Source organism: Rhinatrema bivittatum, chromosome 6 (assembly GCF_901001135.1).
Source record: "Rhinatrema bivittatum chromosome 6, aRhiBiv1.1, whole genome shotgun sequence".
NCBI classification, from domain to species: domain Eukaryota; kingdom Metazoa; phylum Chordata; class Amphibia; order Gymnophiona; family Rhinatrematidae; genus Rhinatrema; species Rhinatrema bivittatum.
Window position 1 is genome coordinate 205,665,365 of NC_042620.1, and position 16,481 is coordinate 205,681,845.

General features: G+C 46.3%; 1 protein-coding gene across 5 annotated transcripts in view; it reads left to right on the forward strand.

Annotated features, from left to right (window-relative positions):
- Nucleotides 1-16,481, forward strand: part of SENP2 (SUMO specific peptidase 2) — a 238,984-nt gene that overhangs the window by 123,424 nt on the left and 99,079 nt on the right. For all 5 annotated transcript variants that reach the window (XR_003857454.1, XR_003857453.1, XM_029606475.1 and 2 more), the window contains one exon: nucleotides 7,949-8,080. Coding sequence is in view for 3 of the 5 variants with exons in the window: in XM_029606475.1 (XP_029462335.1) it covers nucleotides 7,949-8,080 (132 nt within the window). In the remaining 2 variants the exon portion in view is untranslated. The remainder of the gene's footprint in view (nucleotides 1-7,948; nucleotides 8,081-16,481) is intronic.

Here is a 16,481-nt window from a genome sequence, read left to right on the forward strand (position 1 = left end):
TGATGTCTGAATCCGAGAGTTCCTTGTTAAGGGGCTTGGAAGAGTGGAGACATCTGTTGGAAGGAGCCACCTTTGCAATTACAGTCCTTATGGATCATAAACATTTCCTTTATATTGAAGCTGCAAAACATTTGAATCCCCGGCAAGCCTGGTGGGCCATGTTCTTTGCTTGCTTTCAGTTTATTATCTCCTATTGCCCTCAAAGAATGTTAAGACTAGCTCGTTGTCATGACAGTTTTCTGCTTTAGCAGACTCCGAAGCATTGAAATAAAGGCCCCATTATCCTAGCCTTCAGGATCAATTCAAACACAGTAAAGAGTTATCTGATGGAGAAAATTAACCTGGAATCTTTGGTCCAGAAACCTCCTTTCGGGGTTCCTATTGGGTATTCTTTTGTTCCAGATGCTTGCTGCCCAAATGTTTTAAAATTGGGCATTATTCCAAACTTTCCAGATATCCAGGGATTAAGAAAACTTTTGAATTGATTTCCAGGGATTTTTGGTGGCCTTTCCTGTGCTGCAAGGATTGTAGGACTTATGTCTTGGCCTGCCCAGTAGTGCTAGAACCAAGGTTCCTCATGCTAAACATATGGGTGAATTGTGCCCACTCCTGATTCCTTCTGTACTGTGGACTCGCCTCTTCACAGATTTCATCACAGATCTGGTTTCTACTAAATTTACTGCCATCTTAATAGTAGTGGATGGTTTTTCCCAAATGATGCACTTCATCCCCATCTCTAAGCTGCCTTTGGCCCCTCAGCTGGCCATCATCTTTATCAGGGAGGTGGACCATTTACATGCAATTCATTGCCTTTTGTAAAGATTTGGTATCAATTTGTAATTTTTATCAAAATACCATCCCCAGATAAATGGCCTTATGACGAGGACTAATGAAGACGTTGAACAGCTCCTTAGATGTTTTGTGTCTGTTTGTCGGAATGATTGGGCCAGATTGCTCCCATGGACTAAGCTTGCTCACAACAATCATGTTAGTGAATCTATAGGGGTTTCACCATTCGTCAATTTACAGCCAACACCCTGTTTGTTTACCTCCTACTGCTCTGGATATGGAAATTCCTGCAACCAGTGACTTGGTGTGATACATATAGACAACCTGGGCAGAGATGTGCAGTAATTTGGAGGAAACCATGACCCAGCAAAAACAACATTCTCTGACTGGGTGAAGGACTAATGTGGATGGACTAGGAGAGGGACCTTGATGTAATAATGTCTGGAGATCTGAAGGCAGTGAAGCAATGTGATAGAGTGAGAGCTACTGCTAGAAGAATGTTGGGCTGCACAGAGAAAGGAAGAACATAAGAACAGTTAAAACATAAGAAAATTGCCATACTGGGTCAGACCAAGGGTCCATCAAGCCCAGCATCCTGTTTCTAACAGTGGCCAATCCAGGCTACAAGTACCTGGCAAGTATCCACACACTAAGTAGAGCCCATGCTACTGTTGCCAGTAATAGCAGTGGCTATTCCCTAAGTCAGCTTGATTTAATAGCAGTTAAGGGGCTTCTCCTTCAAGAACTTATCCAAACCTTTTTTAAACCCAGCTACACTAATTTCACTAACCACATCCTCTGGCCACAAATTCCAGAGCTTAATTGTGTGTTGAGTGAAAAAGAATTTTCTTCAGTTAATTTTTTTTTTCTTTTGTAACTCACTGATTTAATATGAAGATCCTTTGTCTTCATATTATGTATAAACGGTTTTTATTAAAAGAAATAGATAACAGTACATAGAGAATTAGAGACATTTGGTTTCTTCTATATCCCCAATTCCTGGTTCAAACCATCTGAACAAGATCTTCATTACTAGGTATCACCCCAACCCCCTCCCCCAGATCCCCGACAGAAGTCCTAGCTCAATATAATCCATGTCTGTATGAGTCCACGAGTGGATGGTCGTAAACGTGCAGAAATCGTATCAACTATTGAGAATCAGGCTACGTGCCCGATGTGGTAAAGTTTGTAAGTATCCGTTCCAAATCTGAAGAAATCTTCGATGTTGTAGAGGACACATCTTAGAGGCTATCTTGTCCATTTGCATCATGTGTTGTAAGTGAGTCCGCCACAGCCAAAAGGAAGTATTGTCAACCTCTTTCCAGGTAAGTATTCGTCAATTAATTTTAAATGTGCTACTTGCTGACTTCATGGAGTGTCCCCTTGTCCTTCTATTAACCAAAAGAGTAACTAACTGATTCACATCTACCCATTCTAGACCTCTCATGATTTTAAAGACCTCTGTCATATCCCCCTCAGCCATTTCTTCTCCATGATGAACAACGCTAACTTCTTTAGCCTTTCCTCATAGGAGAGCTGTTCCATCCCCTTTATCATTTTGATGATAACGCTCTTGTTTAGGTCTCTGAGGCTTTATCTGTAGTACTGGGTTCAGTTCTGGAGCCCATATCTCAAAAAGGATAGAGCAGGACAGAGGTGGTCCAGAGATGAGCAATCAAAATGGTATGGGGTCTATATTGGAAAATGTATGAAGAGAGGCTGAAGGATCTGAATATGTATACCGGAGAAGAGGAGGAGATATACGCAGATATATGCAGGAGATATACACATACGATACAGACCTTCAGATACTGGAAAGGTTTTAATGATACATGAGCTTCAAACCTTTTTCATTGGAAAGGAAACAGTAGAATTAGGGGTCACGAAATGAAACTCCCCGGGGGACAACTCAGAACAAACATCAGGAGAAATTTCTTCATAGTGTGGTGGAAGCCTGGAATGCCCTTCCATAAGAGGCATTCAAAACACTCTAGATCCCTAAAGATTAGAGGTTGGAAATTAAGGAAAGGATACATGGGGGTAATGTGCCTGGAGCAGCAGTTACTTAGCCATAACAGAAGGTATGGGGATTACTACCCTTAACCAATTAGTCTTGTTGCTTTTGGCACAACTTCAACATCGCTCTCTGCTTCGATGGCAGGAGTAAAAAGGGAAATCAGATTCAGATGACAGCCAACACTAGGCCTTGACTTTTACGGTCCAGGATACTGATGCACAGTCATTAGGGAAAAGCATAGAACGTCTTCTATGTGCAAGTCCAAAAGCAAAGCACGTTCAAGAAACATTGTCTGAATTATCAAGAAGCTTGCTCACCTTGTAAAAATATTGCAAGCAGTAATTTTGTTATGGGTTTGACAGTTGCTTGGTTTGATTGTAAATATTACCCTTAACAAAGGCTTGGGAGTAAACAGCACAGAGCAGCAGTTACTACCATAAGAAACTTCATAGGAAGACTGGTTGGACCACTTGGTCTTTTTCTGTTGTCATTACTATGTTACTATGTCGTCGCAGACGTCAACCCCAGTTTCAGGTTGGCAACAGTCTGGCTGTCCACAAGGAATCTACATCTGAACCTCTCTTGTACTAAGCTCAGCTCTAAGTACATAAGGCCCTATGCCATTATTGAGAAAATTGACCCAGTAACCATGCACCTTCAGCTTCCCAACAATCTTAAGATACCATCCTCATTTCACATCTCCTTGTTAAAGCTGGCTAGGCCAGATCCTTTCAACAGGCAAGGAACACCTCTGGATCCAGTCCTGGTCAATGACCAACCTGAATTCAAGGTTGAGGAGATTCGGGAATCTAGAATAATGCATAACAAAGTACAGTGTTTGGTCCACTGGCAGAGTATGGCCCCTGAAGAAAGATGTTGGGTTAATGCGTCTAATCTACACAGACTTTTTCTTTTGAAGAAATTTGTCCAGCGGCTGCCCTGAAGGGGTGAGAGGCACTGTACATATCCATTGCTGAGTTTGTTCCTCTCCTTACCCCTCACTGGCCACCAGCATCAGGGGACTCAATCTGAAGGGAAGGTGACTGGCCTAGGGGAAAGTCCATTTACCATTTACCTGGATTTGACTTTCCTCGGACTAGGCCATTCTTTTCAGGGACAACCCACAGATAACAGTCACAAAACCATGTCTTCTGAAATGTTTGATTTTATTTGCTATGATCTTTCATAGCTCTGAAGTCACTCACCTGTCATGGCCGCCGGCTGCGGCAGTCGTGGCTGGGACCAAGTACTCACCCGAGGCGTCAGGTTGGTCCCGAGGCTCCTGCAGGAGCAGGCAGCCTCCCTCGGCGCTCTCCGCGCAGTCATGACCGCTGCTGAGGCCGATCGCAGGGCCCTGCATGGCCGGGATGACTCCACCTCCTTCTGGCTGACTTAGAGCCGCGTGCGTGGCTGAAGATGAGATTTAAAGGGGCCACGACAGGAAGTTGCTGTGGTTCCTTCCCAGGACTCTTCCCTCGTTTTGGATATTTAAGGCAAGGTCTGCTCCTCAGACCTTGCCTTGGTATTGAGGCTCTGTGCTCGGTTTCCGGTGCTCCATGTTCCTGGACTTGCTCTGTTCTTTGCCCCGCTTCTGCTCCTCCTCTTCGTTGGATTGATTCTTTGGCTTCTGACCTTCAGACCGACTGTGGTGGTTCTCTGGCGTTGACTTCGGATCGGCTTTGGACCCTTCTCCTGTGTTGCTCCTGGACTGGCTTCGGACCACTCTCACGTCTCTTCCTGGACCGGCTCTCGACCTCTCTCTGGACTTCGACCCTTGGACCGGCTTTGAACTATCCTTCGACTTCTACTCCCAGACTATCTACGACCAGCTGGAGGCACCAGCCGTCTGGAATCCACGACCTGCAGGAGGCGCCTTCATTGAGACCTTCATTAGTCTTCAGGGAGTTTGTCCCAGCAGCCGGAACCCTTCGGGCTCCTCCCGGGGGGATCTCGAGCTTCCAGGGTGAAGTCTTCATACTACGCTTCTCTCATCAAGCCTTGCCCTCCGGTAGAGACCTAAAAGGTTACCAGTCTGTTTGTGTAGCGCCTACTCTACCTCGCAACAGGGGTCCACCTTCTGATACGCAATATCACCAGTCTATATTTGCTGGATCACCCCTGCAGCCTTTTTAAAGATTGGCCACTCTCCAGCCTTCAGGTACAGTAGATGATTTTATTGATAGGTAATAAAATTACTAGTAATAGAGCTGCAGTTTCATTTTTTAATTCTTTCAGAACTCTGGTCCAGGCAATTTGCTACTCTTTAGTTTGACAGTCTACCTTATTATATCTTCCAGGTTCTCTGTGATTTTGTTTCAGTTCTTCTGAATCATCACCATTAAATACAGTTTCTAACATGGGTATCTCTCCAACATCCTCTTCAGTAAACATTGAAGCAAAGAATTCATTTAGTCTTTCCACTACGGCCTTGTCTTCCCTAAGTGCCCATTTAACCCCTTGATCATCTAACTGTCCAACCAACTCCCTCACACAGGCGTTCTACCTTAGATATATTTTTAAAAGTTTATTATGAGTTTTTGCCTCTATTGTCAGCTTCTTTTCAAACTCTTTTTGTCTGCCGTCTCAATGTTTTGCATCTAACTTGCTGGTAATTATGCTTTTCTCCTATTTTCTTCAGAGGATCCTTTCTCCAATTTTCAAAACGTTTTTTTGGCAAAAATAGCCATCCTTCCACCTTTTTCAATGTGTGGAATACTTCTGGTCTGAGCTTCCAAGACGGTATTTTAAACAATGGCTATGCCTGTAAATCTTTGTAGCTGTAATTTTTAGGGGTTTTTTTGTATTTTCCTCATTTTATCAAAGTCTCCATTTTGACAGTTGAATGCTAGAGCAATAGATTTACTTAATGTCTTCCCTTCAATCATTAAGTCAAATTTGATCACGTTATGATCACTGTTTGAATGGCCTCACTACCATTACCTCTTGGACCAAATCCTGTGTTCCACCAAGAATTCGCTGTAAAATGGCTTTCCCCCTCTCATCAGTTCCTGGACCAGCTGCTCCATGAAGCAGTCATTTATTTCATCTAGAAACTTTTCCTCCCTAGCATGTCCTGATGTGACATTTACCTAGTCAATATTGGGATAATTGAAATCTCCCATTATTACTGTGCTGCCAAATTTGTTAGCTTCCCTAATTTCTGTTAGCATTTCATCATCTGTCTTCATTTTGGCTAGGTGAACTGTAGTATACCCCCACTGCTATACTCTTCCACATGACAATTGGACTTTCCTCCCATAAAGAATCTACTGTGCATTTAGTCTCCCACAGAATCTTTATCCTTTTGGATTCTGTGCCATCCCTAACATAAAACATCAACCCCCAGCCACCAAGTTGATCCACCCTGTTATTGCAGTATAATTTGAACCCTGGAATAGCACTAAGCCATTGGTTATCCTCCTTCCTCCAAATCTCTGAGATGCCAATTATGTCTTTCTCTTCAGTGCTATATATTCTAACTCTCCTATCTTACTTTTTAGACTTTGGCATTAGTGTGCAGACATTTTTTTATTTGTATATACTACTTTCCTGGCAGCTAAAAGGGATAATTTGGCATCTTTTCTTTACTTATAGGTACATGGGCTACTCTTGCTTTTATTTTAACTTCTGTATCAGGATGTTCTAACGTCTGTTTCTTTAGTGTCCTTCGAACATCTCTCTCTCTCTCTCTCTCTCTCTCTCTCTGAACCATGCCCTCCTCGCCCATCTATCTGTGCCCCCTCCTACCCCCTTCCTCTAAGCCCTTATCCCCCACCCCCAGCTGATTTCTGCAAGAGTTAATAGCCCCATCTGGCCTTTTCACCACTCTGCTTCATCTCCACACTGACTACCTCTATCTCAAATATTTCATTTCACTCATTCTTTCTTCCCTTTTGTCTGTCTTTGTCACTCCCAATTCTCTCCTTATGCTCTTGTGCCTGCCATTATCTTTTTTCTGGTTTGCTTTGAAACCCAGTCATTCCCTCACATGCTCTCATATACCCTCCTTCATTCTTTTGGACTTAGGAATCCACCCCATCACACCTTCATGTGTGTGTATCTTTCTCTCTTTCAAACCCTTCCTCCTCCCAATAATACTCTCCACCCTACACCAACTCTGGCTTTTTCACATCCTCCCCCTCTTTCTTGCAGCTCTCTGTCCCCTTTCCCCCAGCTTTCTCACACCTCTAAATCATCCCTCTACTCCTGGTGCCCACTCTATTTCCTCCTGCACCAGACCCAGTCCTCTTTTACCTGCTGCAGAACACGTGGTAGTACAGACCTTGGAAAGGAAAAAGATACCGAACAGTCCATGTTTCCATTGTTGTCAGGGAGACGAGTAGAGCAGGAGGCAACATTCACCCCAACCCCATGCTGATCAATCATCCCCTTCCAAGTATTCGGCCCCATCCCCATATCACCATTAATCATTCAACCTAATCACCATATCACTATAAATCATTCATGGGATTCACTTTTCTGACTGCTACTCTGTGTGGCACCTCTCCTCTGCCAGTAGCTGAATCCCAGCTCCACAGAGCACAATGGACCTTCACCTGTCTGCTCCAGTCTCCCCAGTCTCCTCCTATGTGCTTCCTTGTTACTGCAGGGATTGAAGGGGAAGAGTTTGAGGCTGGAGCAGGGAACAGAGTTGCTCTTCTCTGCTTTGGTTCTCCAGTCCCTCCCTGTCTCTTGTCCCTGCAGCACCAAGCAGTATATTGGGTGGAGCAGACACAGCAAAGTAGCTGTTCTCTACTTTGCTGTGCGAGATGGGGGTCACTTAGTTGGGGCACAGGCTCTATGCGACTGTGTCTAGCAATGCCCTGCTTTTCTCCTCTCGTCATCTTCTGTGCTATTCTGTTCCTCTCCACACTGGCACATGCTCTCCACTACCACTGTCTGCCTTTGCATTGGATCTTTGAGCAAGAACAGGGTCAAAATTATCATTGGAGGTACTTTATTTGTCATATGTATGACTTGTAGATAAAATTAGTTGTACAAGGTGTTAGTAAGTATCAGAAGCAGGTTTTTAATTTGTGTGTCTAGATCCCCCATCCCATTCATCTAAATCAGGCAATGTCATACCCTACTCTGCAGTCCACTGCTGATTTACCATTTATAGGACTTCTGCTGTGCTTTCAGAAAATGGAGATTGAAATTCAACGTGCTCTCGGACATGGTGATGAGGATGAAATTCTAAGTAGTGCTTTTAAGCTACAGCTGACCCGTGGGGATATCTGGACCCTGAAGAATCATCACTGGCTGAATGATGAAGTAGGTGTTCTCTCATCTTTAATATGGCTTCTTCCCTGCTCATTCATGTGGTGTACACAGATGACAGCATACTCTGTATTAAGTAAAAACACACTTAGAATATTTAACACATTTACATGTGGTAGAATTGCAGTGAATAACAGTTTTCCTAGCGTGTAGCAGATGGACTCAGGACCAATGGGGTATAGTGTGCTCCTGGTAGCAGTTGGAGACGGATCAGATTTCAATCTGACGTCAGCCCTAGTACATATACCCCTGCAGGACGCCATGCTCCTCAGTATTTTCCGTCACTTTTGATTGGGATGGGGGAGTAATCAAGCTCTTCCCCCCATCTCTGCTCCAAGCTCCACCCACATTCCCACTGCCAATTTTTTAATTTACATTTACAGTTATTCTATCTCATATACATTTTCCCGTCAATAAGCAAGCTTGAATTAGCCATGCTGTCTGGGATGTCCTCCGGCGGCCCTGGGGCAGAGCTTCTCTGAGATTACAGAGCTTTGGCTCTGCGTAACTACATGCGTTTTCCTGCGCGATTGCCATCTCTTTTCAGTCTTTTTTCTTCTGCACTGCAGGCTGCACACAGAGGAAATGATTGGTAGTTGTCCCATCTCTAGGTATGTCCTTGCATACAAACACTCAGACTGCTTTTTTTTTTTTTCTTTTACAGTTAAACTCAACCACAAGAAAAAAAAATGCTCCTCAACACACAGTCATCAATAAATCCTCATTAACATCATATAGCCACCCAATCATTAACATTCTGAGTGTACATGCTCATGGCAGAGGCTTGGGAGCCACATTCTCTCCTCAATTCCTTGTTTTCTCCTCAATTTCTTCTCTCCAACTGAATCCAAAAAGCACTTTTAAGTGCTATCATGGAGCCGAAGCCACTAGGCTTCAAATATTGCCAATGTGGAAAAATGTCCATCACAGATGGACATAATTACTGCTACATATGCTTCAGGCCAGAGCACAACCAGACCTCTTGCAGGGAATGTGGTTGAATGTCACCCAGGTCCCAGAGGCGGAGGCCCAGAAGATCACTCAACTGAGGGAGGAGGGCACTGGAATCTATGCCCCAGCATCTTGAGCAGCTCTCCTCTCATTCATCCCCGGGACTGAAAACTAACTGCCCCAAAAAGACACGGAGAGCTCCTCCCTGGGTCTAGTCACTGCAAACAAGGGACAGAGCCAAGTGGGTCATACTCCCACAGCACTTGAGGACCCTCATGCCCCAGAGAACCAACTGGCATTGGGAGATGCTAAGCCTCCGCCAAAATCGGCGTCAAAAACTGCCAGCATCGTTGAGGCCCACAGACCAATGCAGTCGTTGAAACAAATTCATGACACTCAAAGTAAGAGTGGCTCGACGCATGCATCGAGGGCGAAAGGCCATGATGCATGGGTGCGTTGCAGAGCCATGACGCACCAAAGCGAATGGTGCCGCCCAAACTTGTGGTGATGCAGAAACCTACCACAGAGTGCCCACAAGTATCAGACAGCTGGCTCCTCCCCAGCACTGTCTAAAATCCTATCTAGGTGTCGTATGAGGTCCGCCATCTTTGCACGAGGTAGGCATGTTACCAGGTGATCCTTACGCCCACCAGCCACCCAGCTGTCTACATTCCTAAGAATCGAATCATCAACTATGACGGCCGACCTAACCTTTCCCTTCTGGACAGTAGCCCTGGGAGACATATCCTCAATGTAAGAGGACAATGCACCACCTGGAGAGCAGGTCCTTGCTACAGGATCATTTCCTGCTGCACCAAGTTGATGCTCTCCGATCATGAGACCTTCCTTCTCCAAGGCAGCACCAGGGCTGCCAGTCTGAAGTTCGGACTTGGCTACTATGTCCCTGAAGGTCTCATCTATATACCTCTGTCTACCTCAGCTCCTCCAGGTCTGCCACTCTAGCCTCCAGAGATCAAATTCGTTCTCTTAGAAACAGGAGCTCTTTGCATTGGATGCACACACAAAATTTCTTACCTGAGGGTAAACAAAATCGTACATGTGACATTCACCAAAGACTGGGAGGCCCCACTCTTGCTTCTGGACTGCTGCCTTCATCTTAAATTTGTTCAGTTCCTAGTTAAGTTTTAGGTTACTATGGGAGTAGACCTGCGTACAAATAGGATCCTTTAAATGTATCAGTGTATTCACTATATATCTGGTAGTAACCTGCAAGGAAATGATTAAACTCTTGATAAGGTGTGAGAAATTTTTTAATTAAAGTTAAAAGTTTGATTAATTTTTTTTTATTTTTTATTTATTTTTTTTTTAGTGTTAGTGTTACCTGCCTATAAATTAAAGGATGAGATGGGGGGTGGTTTGTTTTTTGCCTGCCTTTCTGACTAGCTATTCAATACAGACACACAAATACACTAAATAATATACCCCAATAGTTTACTTCTCACCAATATTTTTAAGTTTTAAAAATTTCCCCAAGCAGCAATTAACATTATTTTCAGCCACCAGTAAGATGATTCTCTCCTCTCAGTGCTCCCACTGGAATACAGGTAGGAGTTCCATGTCTGCTCCCATTAAGGAAAATGGTTATAAATGACTATATAATTGGTATTTGACTCCTGAAAAGCTGTATAAATTATAGCCCACAGTAAAATAGGTTTGCTGGAAGAATTGTGGGGAAGCAGGATCCTTTTTCCATGTGTGGTAGGGTTGTCCATGTTATGACTACCGGTCGCGGCCGTCCACGGCAAGCTCAACTCACCTCATGTCTTGCCTGGCCCTCCACCTCCAGTGCTCTCACAGAGGTGGCCAGTAACCACCGCCGTGTTTCTCCTGGCTTCCTACACTCCACGTGGTGGCTGGGACGCCGCCGAACAGCGCTCTGATCTTGGGCCTCTCTAGGCACGCACTCGCTACATGCCCTGCTTTTAAAGTGACAATGGCAGGAACTCCGAGTTCGTCCCTGCCTGATGACATCATTGACTTGGGATAAGAACATAAGAAAATGCTATACTGGGTCAGACCAAGGGACCATCAAGCCCAGCATCCTGTCTCCAACAGTGGCCAATCCAGGCCACAAGAACCTGGCAAGTACCCAAAAACTAAGTCTATTCCATGTTACCATTGCTAATGTCAGTGGCTATTCTCTAAGTGAACTTAATAGCAGGTAATGGACTTCTCCTCCAAGAACTTATCTAATCCTTTTTTAAACACAGCTATACTAACTGCACTGACCACATTCTCTGGTAAAAAATTCCAGAGTTTAATTGTGCATTGAGTAAAAAAGAACTTTCTCCGATTAGCTTTAAATGTGCCCCATGCTAACTTCATGGAGTGCCCCCTAGTCTTTCTACTATCCGAAAGAGTAAATAACCGATTCACATCTACCCGTTCTAGACCTCTCATGATTTTAAACACCTCTATCATATCCCCCCTCAGTCGTCTCTTCTCCAAGCTGAAAAGTCCTAACCTCTTTAGTCTTTCCTTGTAGGGAAGTTGTTCCATTCCCCTTATCATTTTGGTAGCCCTTCTCTGTACCTTCTCCATCGCAATTATATCTTTTTTGAGATGCGGCGACCAGAATTGTACACAGTATTCAAGATATTTTAAGCCCTACCTATAGCCTCTACCAACCAACTTGGCAACGGGTTCCATGGTTCCTTTTGGTGCCATACTCTCTCCTTGGACCGATTTTTGCTCCTGTCATCTGACCTCTGCGCTTCTCCTTCCGGGTTCCCCTCTCAGCGCTTCCCCGCTCCTCAAGGCCAGGCTTAGCACACCCTTACTCAGTTTCTCTCTCTCTCTCCTTCCCACTCCGCAGGACCTGACTCAGCGCAATCTACTGGACTCTTTCTCAGCGCTTCCCGCTCCTTGGGGCCAGGTTCAGCGCAACCTAACTGGGACTCTCTCTCTCAGTGCTTCCCGCTCTGCGGGTTCTGGCTCAGCGCAACCTAACCTGGACTTCCTCCCAGCGCTTCCCGCTCCTCAGAGCCAGGCTCAGCGCCAGCCTACTTGTGAATTCCAACAGTAGTGTCCGCTGCTCCTGGGAATCCCCATGGAACTTCTCCTTGAGGATTTCACCTACATTGTCTTCTCTCTCCGGGAGTTGGCTCAGCGCAGTACACCTTCAGACCGGCCTTGGAGCCCAGCTCCTCGGGGCAGCCCTCTACGCTGCTACTACATAAGATCTTGCCACTGGCCTGCAGTACCCCGGCGCTGCTAATCTTCAGGCACGGGCTATAGCAAGTTCCCCGCTCTAGCTCTTATCCAACGTATTACAGTTCGTGTCTCTGCATCTCCTCTCCTCGAGGCCAATCCCACGTGGTCCTGCTCTACTCCCTTCAGAGCTGCAGATCCTTGCACTCCCTGAGACTTTCTCCTCCTCCCTCCGAGATTGCTCCTGCCTCGAACTGTTCCTAATCTCTCTGACACTCCGCATTCTCTCAGCTACCCTCTCCAGCACCAGCCACACAGGGGCGCTTTTAAGTCCTACCGGCCCCAGCACCCAAGGGCTCAACCTGCGGGGAACGAGGGTCAGCACAGGTGAAGGTCCAGCTTGCCTCTGTTCCCGGCCAGCCTCGCCTCCAGATGGTGGGGACCTGTGGGGCCCAACCCTTCAGGTAGCAAGAACCCCACCTCAGGCCAAGGGTCCACAATTCCTAATAGATTGCCAAGTCCATGGACCTGGTGGAGGCCTCAGCGATTCAGGCACAAAAGATCATTGAACAGCAAAAGATCCTGGAAACCTTAGCGTTTGCAGTAGAGAATTTAAGTAAGCAATTGGACGCAGCCACAGCAGTGACTATGCTGTCCTCTAGACCAAATACCTCTGCCTCCAGGCTGGTCACACAGCCAACGGTTCCTTTACCGGCACCTCCTCGGTTCTCTGAGAAACCCCTGTTGTGTAGGGGATTCCTAAATCAATACAATATGCATTTTTGCCTGCAATCAGCCTTTTTCCCCAGACGTCATTACAAAGACCATTTACATTCTTTCCCTACTGGATGGCAAGGCCTTGGCCTGGGCTTCGCCTCTTTGGGAGCGAGCGGACCCGGTCCTCCGAGATCTGTCCGGGTTTCATGCCTTGTTCCGCCCCGTCTTCGACGACCCTGGCAGACACTCCGCCTCCAGATCCACGCTCCTACATCTCCGGCAACTCCATACCTTGGCTTTGGATTCTGGAGGCGGAGGCAACTTTATTTTGAAGCAACTCACGGAACACCTTCAGATCCCCACCGTCCACACTTCAGTGCCTCTGCTTCTTTCCTCTATCCATGGAGAACCCTCGTCTGGGCGGGTTACCCATGTTACTAGCCTGCTCCACCTTTGAACAGGATCCCTGAATGTGGAATCCATCTCCTTTCATGTGTTGGACAAAGCCATACACCCGGTGGTCTTGGGCCTCCCATGGCTACAAAACCATGCCTCCCAGTTCGACTGGGCCATGTTGCATCTCTCTTGCTGGGGTCCTTCGTGTCACTCCAACTGCCTGGAGTCTGTCTCCCCCCCGATTTTGTCTTAATACTTCACTTCTTCCACCTCCATGTGCAGCGTTTGCCAATGTCTTCTCCAAGAAGGCCGCTGACACCCTACCTCTGCACCGAGCCTTTGATTGTGCCATCAATCTAATTCCCAACACAACCGCCTCAAGGCAGGATTTACCCGCTGTCCCTCACCGCGACGCATGCCATGTCATATTACATCCGCGAGAACCTAGCCAAAGATTTTATCCAACCCTCCAAGTCTCCTGCCGGAGCAGGTTTTTTTTTTTTTTGTTGGGAAGAAAGACTTTCATTCTGTCCTTGATTTGACTACCGGGGTTTAAATGAGATCACCCAGAAGGACCGTTACCCTCTTCCTCTCATTTCCGAGCTCTTCGACAGACTCCAAGGGGCGAAAATTTTCCCCAAACTTGACCTCAGAGGAGCATATAATCTGGTTCGTATCCACGAGAGAGACGAATGGAAGACATCTTTTTTAGTACAAGAAACGGTCACTATGAATATCTCGTAATGCCGTTTGGCCTTTGCAATGCCCCAGCTGTCTTTCAGAGCTTAATGAATGAGATCTTCAGAGACATCCTGTACCAATGTGTCGTAGTGTATCTCAACGATATCCTAATTTTTTCCAAAGACCTGCAAAGCCACCGTCTAGACATCACCTGCATTCTCCAACATCTCCAAGAAAACCAGCTCTACGCCAAACTAGAAAAATGTTTCTTTGAGCAGGAGATTAAACCCTTCCTTTGATATATCGTCTCAAGCCAAGGCTTTTGTATGGACCCTCAGAAGCTAAAATGTATTCGGGATTGGCTCCAGCCCACAGGTCTCTGCTCTCTACAGAGGTTCCTTGGCTTTGCCAATTATTACTGTTCCTTCATCCACCGCTTCTCCACACTGATCGTGCCTCTCATGACTATGACCCGCAAGGGTGCCAATCCCTCTCTCTGGTTGCCCGAGGCCATTACAGCTTTTCAAGACCTTAAAACCACCTTCCTCCGTTAGCTATGCCTTCGTCATCCTGATCCCAGTCCCTTTATTGTTGAGGTTGATGTCTCCGACGAGGAAGTGGGGGCAGTCTTAAGCCAGTACTCCGCCAATCAAACCTTACACCCATGCTCCTTTTTCTCCTGCAGAACGCAATTACGCTATAGGAGATAAGGAGGTCCTGGCTATCAAGTTAACCTTCGAAGAGTGGCACCCCTGGCTCGAGGGAGCTCAGCACCAGATCACGATGTATACCGATCACAAGAACCGCGAGTACTTGCAACGGGCTCAACGCTTGAATCACCGACAGGCCCGCTGGGCTCTCTTTTTCACCTGATTTTAACTTTTTGCTTCGATATCATCCAGCTAATAAAAACTGCCAGGCTGATACCCTCTCTGGGTCCTTCATCCCCGAAGATGTGCCCGACCTGTCTCGTCACATCATAGACCCTGCTAAGGTCATCCTGGCTGCTACCTATCCAGTCCCACCTGGTAAGATGGTTCTGCGCCAGCTTCACCAGAGAGTGCTTCACTGGGGACATGACTCCCTCACCACAGGGCACCCCGGGCAGTGCAGAACCCTGGCCACCCTTCAGTGATTTTATTGGTGTCCCACCATGAGGAAGGATGTACAAGCTTATGTGGAGTCCTGCCCTACTTGCGCTCACCATAAACCTCTCTGAGGATGCCCAGTGGATCTCTTACAACCTTTACCAATTCCTAGCGAAGCTTGGACCCACATTGCGACAGATTTTATTGTTGCCCTTCCACTCTCCAGAGGCAACAACACTATCTGGGTCATTGTGGACTGCTTTTCAAAAATGGCCCACTTTGTTGCTCTGCCTGGCCTTCCATCAGCTCCTCAACTTGCTCAGCTTTTCATTAGCCATGTGTTCCAGCTCCATGGCCTTCCTAAGCACATTCTGTCTGACTGCAGAGTTCAGTTTACAACCCGTTTTTGGAGGTCCCTCTGTAAGAAATTCAATGTCTCTCTAGACTTCACATCTGCTTACCACCCTCAGGCCAATGGACAGGCGGAGAGAACTAATAGAACCCTCAAACAGTTCCTACAAGCCTATGTTAATCTCCGGCAAAACGATTGGGCAGACCTCCTTCCCTGGGCGGAGTTTGCATTGAATTCACATTCCTCCTCTTCCACTGGCTCCTCACCTTTTCAGGTAGTCTACGGATGTCGACCTCTTCCTCCGCTACCATTACCATTATCCGACCCTTCTCCTGCGGCCCAGGCTTCTGCCCAAGAGTTACACCAACTCTGGACGAGCACTCAACTACTACTCCAAAGGGCCAAGAAGTTCTTTGATGCCCATCATCGTGCAGGGCCTCAGTTCAAACCAGGCGACAAGGTGTGGCTGAGTACCCAATTTATCTGCCTCTGGGTGGAAGAGATATTGCCACATTTGTGAGAGCTACTTGGCTGGATCAATTCATATGAAAACAGGGGCGGATGACCATATCAGTCCTATTTCTCTGCTTTATTGCCACCCACAAACAGAAGGGGGCATTCGGAGAGTGTATCAGGGCAACTTTCTTTTTCTGCCAGCTCTACTTATACTGTGGCAAGTTCAGTGTAGCCTTGGTTCTGGTTAGGGAATGAGCGCTGATGTGATGGTGATTCAGGGATAGTGTTCCTTTTGAACAATCAGTTTGATACTCTAGGGCCTAGAGGGCAGATATAAAATGAAGGCATAACTAAAAAAGGAATGACTACTTGAGAGGGTCTTATCGTAACTGTCAAGGGAGATGTAAGAGAGCAAACCACACTTTTATTCCCCACACCTTTTACTGGTTGTGTCTGACCTGAAAATGGTGCTTCTATCTTATGGTGATCACTTACTCTAAGAAGAGACTGTTGCACTCCAGTGTCTACCCTCATGCAGCGAGAGAAGCCCTCCAGGTCGACTTCCACTGTTAGAATTGGACAA